Source organism: Aethalodelphis obliquidens, unplaced genomic scaffold (assembly GCF_003676395.1).
Source record: "Aethalodelphis obliquidens isolate GAN/ISIS:26980383/991018 unplaced genomic scaffold, ASM367639v1 scaffold2, whole genome shotgun sequence".
Taxonomy (NCBI): domain Eukaryota; kingdom Metazoa; phylum Chordata; class Mammalia; order Artiodactyla; family Delphinidae; genus Aethalodelphis; species Aethalodelphis obliquidens.
In genome coordinates, this window is record NW_020837946.1 from 55,349,997 (window position 1) to 55,365,349 (window position 15,353).

Sequence of the window (15,353 nt, forward strand, 5' to 3'; positions counted from 1 at the left end):
CCCATAAAGCTATCAGCTGACTTTTCAGCAGAAACTCTGCAGGCCAGAAGGAAGTGGCACAATATATTTAAAGAAATAAAAGGGAAAAACCTAGACCAAGAATACCTCCCTGGGAAGGATTTCATTCAGATTTGAATGAGAGACTAAAAACTTTACTAACAAGCAAAAGCTAAAGGAGTTCAGCACCATGAAACCCCTTTATAAGAAATGTTAAAGGGACTTCTCTAAGCAGAAAATGAAAGGCCACAACTAGAAATATGAAAAGTACTGGGACGTCCCTGGTGGTGCAGTGGTTAAGACTCTGTGCTTCCACTGCAGGGGGTATGGGTTCAATCCCTAGTTGGGGAACTAAGATCCTACATGCCACACAGCATAGCCAGAAAAAAAAAATGAAAAAAGAAGAAAAATAAATACTAAAAGTACAAAAGGAGGGGCTTCCCTAGCGGCACAGTGGTTAAGAATCCAACTGCCAATGCAGGGGACACGGGTTCAAGCCCTGGTCCAAGAAGATACCACATGCTGCGGACCAACTAAGCCTGTGTGCCACAACTACTAAGCCTGCGCACTAGAGCCCACAAGCCACAACTACTGAGCCCGCGTGATGCAACTACTGAAGCCCGCACACCTAGTGCCCATACTCTGCGACAAGAGAAGCCACTGCAATGAGAAGCCTGCACACCACAACAAAGAGTAGCCCCCACCCTCCACAACTAGAGAAAGCCAGCGTGCAACGAAGACCCAACACAGCCAAAAATAAATAAATAAATTTATTAAAAAGAAAAGAACAAAAGGAAAAATCTCATTGGCACAGGCAAAATATACAGTAAAGGTAATGGATCAACTGCTTATAAAGCTAGTAGGAAGGTTAAAAAACAAAAGTAGGAAAAATCATCTGTATCCACAATAAGCGTGCATCCACAAAAGAATGTAAAATATGATGTCACAAATAGTGAACATGGGGGAGGGTGTAAAAACGCAGGATTGTTAAAATGCATTTGAACTTAAGGGATCAACAACTTAAAATAACCAAGTATATATGATTGCTATATATAAACCTCACGGTTACCACAAACCAAAACTCTTTAATAGATACACACACAAAAAAGAGATAGGAATCCAAAATAACACTAAAGATAATCATCAGATCACAAGGGAGAAGAGCAAAAGAAGAAACAAAAAAACAGAAAAAGAACCACCAAAAACACCCCCAAAACAATGAACAAAATGGCAACAAGTACATACCTATCAATAATTACTTTAAATACTCCATTCAAAAGATATAGAATGGCTGAGTAGAAAAAAAGCCAAGACCCATATATATGCTGCCTACAAGAGGCTCACTTCAGATCTAAAGACACACACAGACTGAAAGTGAGGGTATGAAAAAGGCATTCCATGCAAATGAATATGAAAAGAAAGCCAGGGTAGCAATACTTACAACAGACAAAATAGACTTTAAAACAAAAAGAGAGAAAGAAGGATATTACATAATGATAAAGGGATCGATCCAACCAAAAAAATAACAATTGTAAATATATATACACCCAACATAGGAGCACCTAAAGACATAAAACAAATATTAATAGACATAAAAAGAGAAATTGACAGCAACACAGTAACAGTGGGTGACTTTAACACCTCACTTACATCAATGGACAGATCATCCAGACAATCAATAAGGAAACACTGGTCTTAAACAACACAGTAGACCAGACTGAATTAATACCTATACAGAACATTCCATCCAAAACAGCAGAATACAGATTCTTTTCAAGTGCACACAGAACATTTTCCAGGATAGATCACATGCCAGGCCACAAAACAGGTCTCAATAAATTTAAGAATATTGAAATCATATGAAGCATCTTTTCCAACCACAATGTTATGAGACTAGAAAGCAGCTACAAGAAAGTAACTGCAAAAAACACAAACATGTGGAGTATAAACAACATGCTACCAAACAATAAGTCACTGAGGAACTCAAAGAGAAAATCAAAAAATACCTGGAGATAAGTGAAAATGGAAACACAATGATCCAAAATCTATGGAATGCAGCAGAAGTATTTCTAAGAGGGAAATTTATAGCAATACATGCTTACCTCAGGAAACAGGAAAAATCTCAAATAAACAATCTAAGCTTACATCTAAAGGAGCCAGAAAAAGAACAAAACCCAAAGTTAGTAGAACAAAAGAAATAATAAAGATCAGAGTGGAAATAAATGAAATAGAGTAAAAAGCAATAGAAAAGAACAATAAAACTAAGAGCCGGTTCTCTGAAAAGATAAAATTGATAAACCTTTAGCCAGACTCAAGAAAAAAAAAAAAGAGAGAGGGCCCAATTAAATAAAATCAGAAATGAAAAAGAAGAGGTTACAATCAATACCATAGAAATACAAAGGATAAAAAGAGTTTACTACAAACAACTATACACCAACAAATTGACCAACCTAGAAGAAACAGATAAACTTCTAGAAACACAATCTCCCAGGACTGACTAAGGAAGAAATAGAAAATATGAACAGACTGGTTACTAGTAATGAAATTGAACCAGTAGCTAAAACAAAACAAAACAAAATCTCCCAACAAACAATAAGTCCAAGACCAGACAGCTTCACAGGTGAATTCTACCCAAAATTTAAAGAATAGTAATACCTATCCTTCTGAAGCTATTCCAAAAAATTGAAGAGGAAGGAACACTTCTGAACTCATTCTACAAGGCCAAAATCACCCTGACACCAAAAACACACAAAGACACCACAAACAAACAAACAAAAATTACAGGCCAATATCACTGATGAACATAGATGCAAAAATCCTCAACAAAATATTAGCAAACCAAATATATTAATACATTAAAAGGATCACACAGCATGATCAAGAAGGCTTTATCCCAGGGACACAAGGATAGTTGATTTTCCACATACACCACACTAACAAACTGAAGAATAAAAATCACACAATCATCTCAATAGATTCACAAAAAACTACTGATAAAATTCAACATCCATTTATGATGAAAAATTCTCAAAAAGTGGGTATAGAGGGAACATACCTCAACATAATAAACGCCACAAATGACAAACCCACAGCCAACATCATACTCAATGATGAAAAGCTGAAAGCGTTCCTCTAAGATCAGGAACAGGACAAGGATGCCCACTCTCACCACTTTTATTCAACACAGTATTGGAAGTATTAGCCACAGCAATCAGGCAAGAAAAAGAATCCAAATTGGAAAGGAAGAAGTAAAACTGTCACTGTTTACAGATAACACGATACTACATATAGAAAATCCTACAGATGCCACCAAAAAACTACTAGAAATCATCAATAAATTCTGAAAAGTTTCAGGATACAAAATTAATATACAGAAATATGTTGCACTTCTATACACTAATAACGAATTATCAGAGAAATTAAGAAAACAAACCCATTTAAAACTACGTCAAAAAGAATAAATAGGGCTTCCCTTGTGGCGCAGTGGTTGAGAACCTGCCTGCCAATGCAGGGGACACGGGTTCGAGCCCTGGTCTGGGAAGATCCCACATGCTGCAGAGCAACTAGGCCCATGAGCCACAACTACTGAGCCTGCGCATCTAGAGCCTGTGCTCCGCAACAAGAGAGGCCGCGATAGTGAGAGGCCCGTGCACCGCGATGAAGAGTGGCCCCCGCTTGCCACAACTAAAGAAAGCCCTCGCACACAAACGAACACCCAACACAGCCAAAAAAATAAATAAATATAAATTAATTAATTTTTAAAAAGAATAAATACCTAGGAATAAACCTAACAAAAGGGGTAACAGACTTGTACTTTAAAACTATAATACAATGATGAAAGAAACTGAAGATGACTCAAACAAATGGAAAGATACACTGTGCTCATGGATTGAAAGAAGTAATATTGTTAAAACAATCACACTACCCAATGCAATATACAGATTCAATGCAATCCCTATCAAAATACCAATTGCATTTTTCACACTAAAACAAATAATTCTAAAATTTGTATGGAAACACAAAAGACCCCAAATAGCCAAAAGCACCTTTCTCTACTTGAGAAAGAACAGAGCCAGAGATATTACACTCCTTGATTTCAAACTGCAGTAATCAAAACAGTATGGTACTGGTACCAAAACATACACATGGATCAACGAAACAGAACAGAGAGCCCAGAGATGAACCCACACTTATATGTTCAATTAATCTATGACAGAGGAGGCGAGAAAAAACAGTCCCTTCAATAAATAGTGCTGGAAAAACTGAATAGCAACTTGCAAAAGAATCTGCCTGGACTATATTCTCACACCACATACAAAAATAAATTCAAAAAGGGTTAAAGACTTAAATTTAAGACCTCAAACTATGAAACTCCTAGAAAAAAACAGGCAGTACACTCTTTGACAACAGTCTTAATACTTTTTTGGATATGTCTCCTCAGGCAAGAGAAACAAGCAAAAATAAACAAATGAGACTACATCAAACTAAAAAGCTTTTGCACAGTGAAAGAACTATCAACAACTGCCTACTGAACGGGAGAAAATATCTGCAAACAATATATCCAATAAGGGTCAACATCCAAACTACACAAAGAATTCACAATTCAACATCAAAAAGCCCCAAACAACCCAATTTAAAAATTGGCAGAGAACCTGAATAGATATTTTTCCAAAGAAAACATACAGATGTCCAACAGACACATAAAAAGATGCTCAATATCACAAATCATGAGGGAAATGCAAATCAAAACTACAATGAGTTATCACATCACAACTGTCAGAATGGTTATTATCAAAAGGACAATGAACAAGCGCTGGTGAGGATGCAGAGAAAAGGGAACCCTTGTGCATTGTTGGTGGGAATGTAAATTGGGCAGCACTATGGAAAGCAGTATGGAGGTTCCTCAAAAAACTAAAAATTGAACCACCATATGATCCAAGATATATGCACCCCTATGTTCATTGCAGCATTATTTACAAAAGCCAAGATATGGAAGCAACCTAAGTGTCTATCAATAGGTGAACAGATAAGGAAAATATATGGCACACACACAATGGAATATTACTTGCCATAAAAAAGAATGAAATCTTGCCATTTGTGACGACATGGATGGACCTAAAGGGTATTATGCTAAGTGAAATAAGTCAGACTGAGAAAGACAAATACTGCATGATTTCACTTATATGTAGAATCTAAAAAACAAACGACAAACATAAAATTTAAAAAATGAGACTCATTAATACAGAGAACAAACTGATAGTGGTTGCCAGAGGGAAGGGGGTTGCGGGGGATGAGTGAAATAGGTGAGGGAGATTAAGAAATACAAACTTCCAGTTATTAAAAAAAATTAAGTTATGGAGATGTAATGTACAATTAAGGATTATAAGTCAGTAATATTGTAATAATTTTGTATGGTAACAGATGATAAGTAGACTTAACACGGTGATCATTTTGTAATGCATAAAAATATCAAATAATTACGTTGTACACCTGAAACTAATATAGCATTGTTAAGTCAATTATCCTTCAATTTTTAAAAGTTGGAAAAAAGAAAAAAAAATGGAAAGACGTTCAAGAGTAAGGGCTGAAGGATGTGACTACAGAACTGGTGCGAATATTTAGAGAAATAAGAAAACTCAGAACAGTAACTTCATTTGGGAACAAGAAAAGATAGATAATGAGTTAAGTTTCAAACTATAGCTGTGCTAACATAGTGTCACTAGCCATATGTGCCTACTTAAATTTAAATTAATTAAAAGTATAGAAAATTTAAAACTCAGCTCCTCAGTCACACTAGCCGCTTAATGGCCCCTTAATTTCAAGTGCTTAATGGCCACATGTGCTTAGTGGCTACCATATTGGACAGTGAAGACCACAGAGCATTTCCATCATCACAGAAAGCTCTAGTGGACAGTAATTTATAAAATATGAGTTGACAGCAGAATAGAATTCAAGTGGGTGTCATTTTAATATCCCTGATGCTGGATTCCTATTAAGTTCAAACATCTTTAGAAGAAATGAAAAATCCAACCACATAATCTGTGGTTGCAAACTGTGAATATAAAAATTAAATAATTCGTATTACTTGATTACAAGGTCCTGAAATACATGAACGCTCCCCACTTGGTGCTATGAGGTGGCTGACATGGCAACTATAAATAGAGTTTGGAGAGTCCCAGTAAAGTTACTGACAAGAATCCCATCAGCATCCTGACCCAAATCTCTGGTTAGTAACTTGAGATATGCTGGCAAGGCCAAATATTATTTACAACACAGTATTTTTCTTAGTGAGTGTTAAGATGATCTCACTCAAGAGGCAAAACTCCCTTGTCAAAAGTAACTGCAATTACCTAGAATGTTAACAGCCTTCCTTAATGAGTAAGCATATTTTAACTACAGAAAGACCTAGAATTAAATATACGAATGCTTGAGAGAAGAGAATCAAAGTCAGACATTAATGTTTTTCTTTTAAGAAAGCTAAGCAAAGGGACTTCCCTGGTGGCACAGTGGTTAAGAATCTGCCTGCCAACGCCGGAGACACAGGTTCGATTCCTGGTCCAAGAAGATTCCACATGCCGCAGAGCAACTAAGCCCGTGCACCACAACTACTGAGCCTACACTCTAGAGCCTGTAAGCCACAACTACTGAGCCCGCACGCCACAACTACTGAAGCCTATGCACCCTAGGGCCCGCGTACCACAACTACTGAGCCCACACACCACAACTACTGAAGCCTGCGTGCTCTAGGGCCTGCGTGCCACAACTACTAAGCCCGTGTGCTGCAACTGCTGAAGCCCACGCACCTAGAGCCCATGCTCCGCGGCAAGAGAAGCCACTGCAATGCAAAGCCCATGCACCACAACAAAGAGCAGACCCCGCTCGCCGCAACTAGGGAAAGCCCACGCACAGCAACGAAGACCCAATGCAGCCAAAAATAAAATTTAAAAAAAAAGTAAGCTGTAAACTTCAGATTTATGCATTTACTTTTATAATAAATTTGTAAGAGTTCAATAAAGGTTAACAAAAATAAGTATATATACAAACATTTATAACTATCCAAATAAGGTTTGTACCACCCCAAATTACCTCAGGACCATCAGTGCTAATGTGTACTATACTTTGAGACACACTAACATATCAAAAAAAGAAAAGGGGAAGGGAAGACCACGTTCTGGTAACAGCAATAATTCTGGTATGTAGCTAGAGTACACAGTAGGTATCAAGGAAATAAGAGACAGCTTGGAAAGGCTGATTTAGACAGATCCTCCTGGAGGACGCTAACTGCCCTACCAAGGAAACTATAATATATTCAGTAGGCAACGTGGATAATACATGCAAATGATAAAGGTGGAAGACTGTTTATTTACCAAAAAGTTTTCAGCCCTTTCCCTAATTTCTCCAAAAACATTCCAGCAAAACCTCCATTCTCCAGCCTCCAGTTTCCCACGTGGAGGGACTTCAGAAAGGTAACAGTCCTGGCCTCTCCCCAGCCCTCACACATTCACTCTTTCTCATGGGAAGAGTGACTTACCTGGTTAGTGGCTTCTGAGAGGAGGCACTAAGCACGTGGGGTCAGCTGTTTTTCTCTCTCTCCAATCTATCGGCTATGGAGAGGTTATACTCTAGACTCTCAGTGCCATGTATGAGGTTTCCCAGAGCCAACTCTGCCCTTGCAGAGGAAATCTGTGGTCCAGCACTGCCTGTGACTGAGCATAGCTAATTCAGGGTAAATATTAGGTAGCCCAGATCCAAGCCATATACTCCAACCAGCTTTATTGGTAATAAAGCTGACATTTTTACTCCATCTGTCTATATTCTGACTCTTACTTCTCAACTGATTCTGAACTCAGATGTGGGACAGAGGTATAACTAAATATTACCCCTAAAGCCCAACAAATAAAGAGAGTAAACCCTACTTAGAATACCTTAATTTGGTTTGGATTTGAAATTAACATAATCTGTTGAAGATTAGTTTATTATTAGTATCTTATTTCAGTAATAAGAAAATAAAACCAAAAGGAGTAATACTTGCTTAGCACTTGCTATTTATTTATTTATTTATTATTTCTGGCTGTGTTGGGTCTTCCTTGCTGCACGCAGGCTTTCTCTAGTTGTGGCGAGCCGGGGATACTCTTCATTGCACTGCGCAGGCTTCTCATTGTGGTGGCTTCTCTTGTTGCGGAGCACAGGCTCTAGGCGCACAGGCTTCAGTAGTTGTGGCACACAGGCTCTAGAGCACAGGCTCAGTAGTTGTGGCACACGGGCTTAGTTGCTCCACGGCATGTGGGATCTTCCTGGACCAGGGATCGAAACTGAGTCCCCTGCATTGGCAGGTGAATTCTTAACCACTGCACCACCAGGGAAGCCCCAGCACTTGCTTTTAAACGGTTCCATAAAGTATGTCATCTGACTACAACAGCACTCCATTACTCTGCATCCTAAAAAGAGATCACTTAATTTATTAGTAGATATTTTTATTAAGTGACCAGAAGGTAGATGGCTCTATAGTAGAAACTTCCTGACATAATGAAGTCTATTTACAGAAGATGTGGTCCATCTCTAAATGATACTTCCAATCTAAGAGAAGTATGATACCAAATATGGAGATTAAGTCTTTAGGGTTTCTTATTCATTTACAGTCCAAAGATAGTTAATTTACACCCAGGCAGTAAATCCCCCATTACTTCTTCTCCTCTCCTCCTTTCTCCTCTGAGCTGGCATCTTCCACAGTCCTCCTCCTCCTCTTTCCCTTTTATTCTCGACACCATTTTCTCTCACAAGTCAAATGGCAAAATTCACTCACAAAAGGAAACAGGTTGGTCTATCATTTTAAACAATGCATAATACTTTCTTTTTTTTTTAGACACCTTTATTGGAGTATAATTGTTTTACAATGTTGTGTTAGTTTCTGCTTTATAACAAAGTGAATCAGCCATACATATACATATATCCCCATAACTCCTCCCTCTTGCGTCTCCCTCCCACCCTCCCTATCCCACCCCTCTAGGTGGACATAAAGCACCGAGCTGATCTCCCTGTGCTATGCGGCTGCTCCCCACTAGCTGTCTATTTTACATTTGGTAGTGTATATATGTCCATGCCACTCTCTCACTTCGTCCCAGCTTACCCTTCCCCTGCCCTGTGTCCTCAAGTCCATTCTCTATGTCTGCATCTTTATTCCTGTCCTGCCCCTAGGTTCTTCAGAACCATTTTTTTTTTTTAGATTCCATATATATGTGTTAGCATACAGTATTTGTTTTTCTCTTTCCGACTTACTTCACTCTGTATGACAGACTCTAGGTCCATCCACCTCACTACAAATAACTCAATTTTGTTTCTTTTTATGGCTGAGTAATATTCCATTGTATATATTATGAATTTCATTTTGACAGGATCATATATTTTATAATTTATATAATAAGTACAATATAAACTAATGTTCTCTTAATTATGACACTGTATATGATCATGATCTATTCAATAACAAAAGATTTGCAACTTGGATGACAAAGAAAACAGCTTGATGACAACCAAGTAGGTAATTTCCCCTAGAGAACAACATCAAGTGCAGTAATATCGCATAGGGGAAGAAATGCAGCCTCTGGAGGAAGACAGATCAGAGTTGAAATGCTGTCTCTTTTATTTCGTAACTGCATGACTTTAGACAAGTTAACTACTCTAAGCCTCTACTTCCTCACCCATAACATACATACAGTGTCACCTCCTTTTCAGAGCTACTCTGAAAATTAAATGAGATAATGTACGTAAAGCCTCAGCAGAGTACCTGGTATATTAGGACTTAATCAAATTAAAACTCCTATTACTACTATTACTAGAATTCCTAGCTAGGAACTCAATGCAGGCTAAGTATTTCATTCAGCATAACTACTAAAATAAGCTCTAATTTTGCCAAATGACGTTAAATCATACATCAGGTCACTTGTGCAAATAACCTTGTTGCAGAAATGCATCAGCTCTTACAGGCTTCAGATGTCCTCCTGGGAAACATTTACAAGAGGTTAACTCAGGTTTTTCCTTCTGGAAAATATCTACCAAGGTTTCTGGTAGGTGTTAAATAATACATTATTTTTTAAAGAATGGTGTGTATAAGTAACAGTATGGGCAAGTAAATTAAGTAATTAATAGCTTTCTTAATCAGATATTCTTTTGATCTGAAACATAAGAGTTTATAACCTCTGTAAAAACTGCCATAGAACAGTTTTGAGTAACGCAAACCACAAAGAAGTTGGAGCCAAAATTACAACTGGAGAAGTGGTTATCAGTATGGAGAGACAGATGTGAACAAGGGCTTTTTTCCTTCTCTTTTTCATAACATTACAGTAACTTAAAACAAAAAAAACTGAAAAAATCCAAAACCAAGGCATAAAAATGTCACATATTTAGTTGACATTTATTATGATTTTTAGGAATCTAAAACTCCATTCAGAAGCAAGAGCAAAAAGAAATTGTTCATGGAGTAACATGCACTTAAAGGAAAACAGAGGTCCAAAAGTAAACCATCATCCTCAAAACTCTACTCTGCAACTTCAAATAATGAGAATATATGTTCCTGGACAGAAGTAATTAGAACCAACTCATAGGAGACCATGTGACAAGTGTAACAGGTTTTAAATATCACCTAATGCACTAACTTCCAAAATGCAAATCCATCCTTTCCTCTCTATTCTCACTGCCATCATCTTGGCTTAATCCTTCATTATTTCTCACCTGTTCTGCTACAACAGCCTCCCCGAACGGATCTTCCGATATCCGTCTTCATCCTTCTCCAATCCATTCCGAACACTGTAGCCAAAGTGACTGCTCTCAAACCCAAACCCAATCTGATCATGTCCCTTCCTGGCTTAATTCCTTCAAGGGTTCTCCATCATCTATCCTCCTACATTGCTTCATTTTTATTCATCATACTTACCATCATCTGACATACTGTGTTACTTGTCTGTTCACTATCTCCACTCCAATTAGAATGTACGTCCATAATGGCAGGGGTTTTTTTGTTGTTGTTTGTTTTGTTTTTTTGCGGTACGCGGGCCTCTCACTGTTGTGGCCTCTCCCGTTGCGGAGCACAGGCTCCGGACGTGCAGGCTCAGTGGCCATGGCTCACGGGCCCAGCCGCTCTGCGGCATGTGGGATCTTCCCGGACCGGGGCACGAACCCGTGTCCCCTGCATCGGCAGGTGGACTCTCAACCACTGCGCCACCAAGGAAGCCCAATAACGGCAGTTTTTGTTCAGTTATGTGTTGCATAGTAAGCAAACATTCACACATAAACGAGTGAAAGAATGAATGGACTGATGAACTACAGGCCAAAGGCCTCCATGACCTGCTTATGCCCTCCTCTTTTCACTTTACTCCCACCTCTACCAATACTGAATTATTTAGTTACCCAAATACAAGATGCACTTTCACGGCCCCCTGCTTTGCCATATGCTATAACTTCTGTCTGGAATACAAACTCCCCTCACCTTCCAATCAACCTACCACACTATCATCCATATTTTTAAACCGTCTTCAGAAAGCTTTCCCTGACCCCCTAGACAAAGTATATCACTCTTTCTTTCCTTTGTGCTGCATCTATACCTGTATCTACATTGACTCTACTCAAAATGTACTGGCATGTGCATCTCCCTTTCTATACTGAATTCTTTGAGGCCAAGGACTATTATCATCTCTTTACCTCCAATACCTAAGAACCTAAGACAGTATGTCATAAAGCAACTACTCTATAAATGTTGAGTAAATTAACATGCATGACTACTCTGTAAGAGGAATAAAAGCATGGAGTTTCAAGAAGTTACTCCTCCAATTCCATGATGATAATCAGTCATGAGATAAAAGAATTACAACCAATGACATCATCCAGGGTAATAAAAGAGAAGGAATTATACGAATAATACACATCACCAAATGCTTCCAAAATAATGACATATAGTCACACTAACACTTTACTAGATATACACACTGGCTCCTTCCTGCTCCGTCACTTGCCTTCCCTTTAGGCTCAACTCTGGTGCTGGCAAACTGAGCCCCAGCTAAGCAGTAGATCACTCTGTGAAGAAGCTTCTGATGTTCCATCGAATACAAGTTTTTGTGTTCCCTCATATTTTGATTCAAACTTTAAAACAGTTGTACAGGATTAAATTTTACCACTAGACACACATAATCCTGAATGAAAGACCAGAGCCACTGATAGCATAGATTACATACAGTTGGGACTTCAGTCCATGGAACAGCCACAGAAGGCCTCCCAGACCAGTCACCTTCAGCCATGAGAAGCCTCATCCATTACCCCAATGTGCCTTCCAAACATTACTATTTTTCTCCAAATGCTACAGACAAAGGCCCCTAAAACCAGCCTTAAGGAACACCTGTCCTACCTACTTAGCTCTGAGAGTGTGAACCTGCATATAAATGTACAATCACACAGATGCACACAAATGAATGGACATAAATGTACATTAAGCCATTAGAAAAATTAAAAGCTTTAAATCCAGTCACAGCTAATATAACTTCAAATGAAGCCAGAGGCCAAGATGTGATTCTTAATTCCTTCCTCCCCCACCACTCTGTAACCAAGTTATGGAAAATTTACCTCCTAATACTTTTTCAAACATTATGCCCTAGTTCAGAATCACAGCATTTCTCACTAGGATAATAGTCTTCTAAATGGTCTCCCTGTCTCTGGACTCAATCAAAACTGCATCTCCCATTTGTTGAGGGGTTATGAAACAGGCATTGCACTAAGCGCTTGATCACTTTATATTTTCCAATTCTCACAGCAACAATGCAAAGCAGGAATTATTGTCCTCATTTTCAAAGATGAGGGGTCTAAAGCTCTGAGAGAGGTTAAGTGACTTGCCCAAAGTCATGCAGCTGGAATTGTGAAGGAGAAATTCAAACTCAGATCTATGTTTCCAGAAACTATATGTTCAGCTGTTTAAACCTTCAACTCAATCCTCAATGTGACCTTTCTAAAAGGTAAATGTAATTATGTTTTACCCCACATAAAATCCTGCAAACAAGACCACATCTCCAACCCTCATCCCAAGTCATTCTCACCTCCTCCTGCAACACTTAACTCTTAGCAATTCAACCTCTCACTGCTTTACCTGTGAACACAGTTTTTCCACCAAGAATGCTTTTCTCTGGACTTCCCTGGTGGTGCAGTGGTTAAGAATCCGCCTGCCAATGCAGGGGACACAGGTTCAATCCCTGGTACAGGAAGATCCCACATATCGCGGAGCAACTAAGCCCGTGCGCCACAACTACTGAGCCCGCGTGCCTAGAGCCCGTGCTCCGCAACAAGGGAAGCCACCGCAATGAGAAGACCGCGCACCGCAACGATGAGTAGCCCTCTCGCCACAACTAAAGAAAAGCCCACACGCAGCAACAAAGACCCAACGCAGCCAAAAAAAAAAAAGCTCTTCTCCTTTGGCAGGCTCCTTCCAATACAACCTTCAAGATTTACTCAGGCAATCCTTACTCTGGAAAGCCTTTGCCCTAACAAATAAATACCCAAATCTGGGTTAAGTGACTATTTGCTATGGTTATCAGCTAAGTTTCTTATCTCACTGTGTTATAACACTACTTTACTAGGCTATCAGTTCCTTAGGAGTAAATACTGCATTTTAAAATCTCTCTATTCTTAGTACAGTGAGCATGTATTGAAGGAAGGACTCATGAATGTTGAATTAATGAATGAATTCATTGGAAGCAGTACTGCTCAAGAATTTGGCCCTAAAGTCAACTTGACGCACTTTCGAAATCTAACCTGCCACACAGTGTACCTGCCAATCCTGCAGCAGGCTTCTAAATCTTGTTTATTTTTTCATCTGTAAAATGAGAGATAACTGCACCTATCTCATAGTTTGAAAAGGAGTAAAAAAAAATCACAGATTTAGCACAATCTCTGGCACACTGAAAGTACACATTAAACATTAGCAACTTTTTTTTCCACTTTAAAAGTTTATCCATGCTGACAAAACCACAACTCAAAAAATAGCTTTTCCTTGTGGCTTCCATCAGAGCTTAACATTTCGCCAAAAAGTCGTAGTCAAGATGTCTTACAAACAACCTCAACCACAGACAAGGATCTTTCACCTTCTGGTTACACCAGAGCTCAGTAGCTACCACCACACCCTAAATCACTAACTAGTGTCTGCTGTTTATTGCTTCTAACCCACCCCTCGATTTCCTCCCTCAAAGTCAAAGACCATGTGCCTAAGCAAGCAGAAATCTACCCCACAGAAACCAGTCAGCAGCACCTTCTTCCAGAAACCACTTCTCCCCGCACCGAAGCTTGAGCGAATTAGAAGAGATTCATCATTTGGTACGAACCTAAATTTTTTTAGAGGATCACAATAAAACCCCTTCTATTTATTCCAAGACCTTGGCTTCCAAAGTATTAATTCCATACAGAGAATGAATTTCTCGCATTATGAATCCAAGAAAAAGGGTCCCCTGAAAGCCTTCCCCAATAAGAGTTCTTCAGGTCTACTACTCTCAAACAGTGACCAAAATCCACCATTTCATCCGTCCCCCTTCCTGAGAGTCCAGGGTCTCATCCACGCTCTCTTAAAAACGAGATGGTCCGCACTTTCTGGAACCCGAATGCCTTCCACCCACCCGTGTCACCTCCCTTCCCATCTCGCCGGTGCCCTCCCGCAGCACAGGCCCGGACTGGTCCCTCACCGGCAGCTCGCTCCACAGAGCCGCTACTCACCGCTTCTTGGGGATGGTGCCCGACTCCTGCGCGGCGGGAGTGGCAGTGGGCGCCGCCGTGGCGGCCGCGGCTGCCGCCGCTCTCCGCGCTTTGCACTCATTGGTACTCAAAGCCTCCTGGGGCCGGCCCAGCAGATGGCCCGAAAGAACCCGCAGCCTCCGCCCGGCGCGGTCCCGCTCCCCGTCCGCTGCAGAACCGGAGCCCGCGTCCGCGCCCGTCCCGCCCGCCGCAGCCGCAGCCACCGCCTCCGCCATGGCTTCCGCCTTGTGCCGCCGCCCGGGACCGCTGGGCGCGGGTGAAAGGTCACTCAAAGCTGCGCCCGGCGCGACCATTCGTTGCGGCGCATCCCGGCAGCCACCGCGGCGACTGGGCGGCGGGTGCCATGCGCCTGGAGCTTCATAGTCTCAGCTCCCGCCCACCGCACCCGCCCGCCTCCGCGGTCACGCCCCAGACCTCCGACACCTGCCAAGCAGGTGAGTTCGAGCAGTCCCGGGGTTGGTTCGGCCCGGGATGGGCTAGACCGGGAGTCAAACCGCAAGCGTCCCCGAGGTGTCCTAGTGCCCTGGGTGGCCTCCTCGAGTGTGGCCTGAGCCTCTGGAGTAGCTTGCGGGAGCAAA

The 15,353-nt window shown here is 40.5% G+C and overlaps 1 protein-coding gene across 1 annotated transcript in view; it reads right to left on the minus strand.

The window, feature by feature from the left end:
* AGPS (alkylglycerone phosphate synthase) overlaps positions 1–15,130 on the minus strand; it is a 144,006-nt gene extending 128,876 nt beyond the window's left edge. Inside the window, exon 1 of the mRNA XM_027127360.1 lies at positions 14,737–15,130. Coding sequence (XP_026983161.1) covers positions 14,737–15,068 — 332 coding nt within the window. The 5' untranslated portion in view covers positions 15,069–15,130. The remainder of the gene's footprint in view (positions 1–14,736) is intronic.
* Between the last annotated feature and the right edge of the window lie 223 nt (positions 15,131–15,353).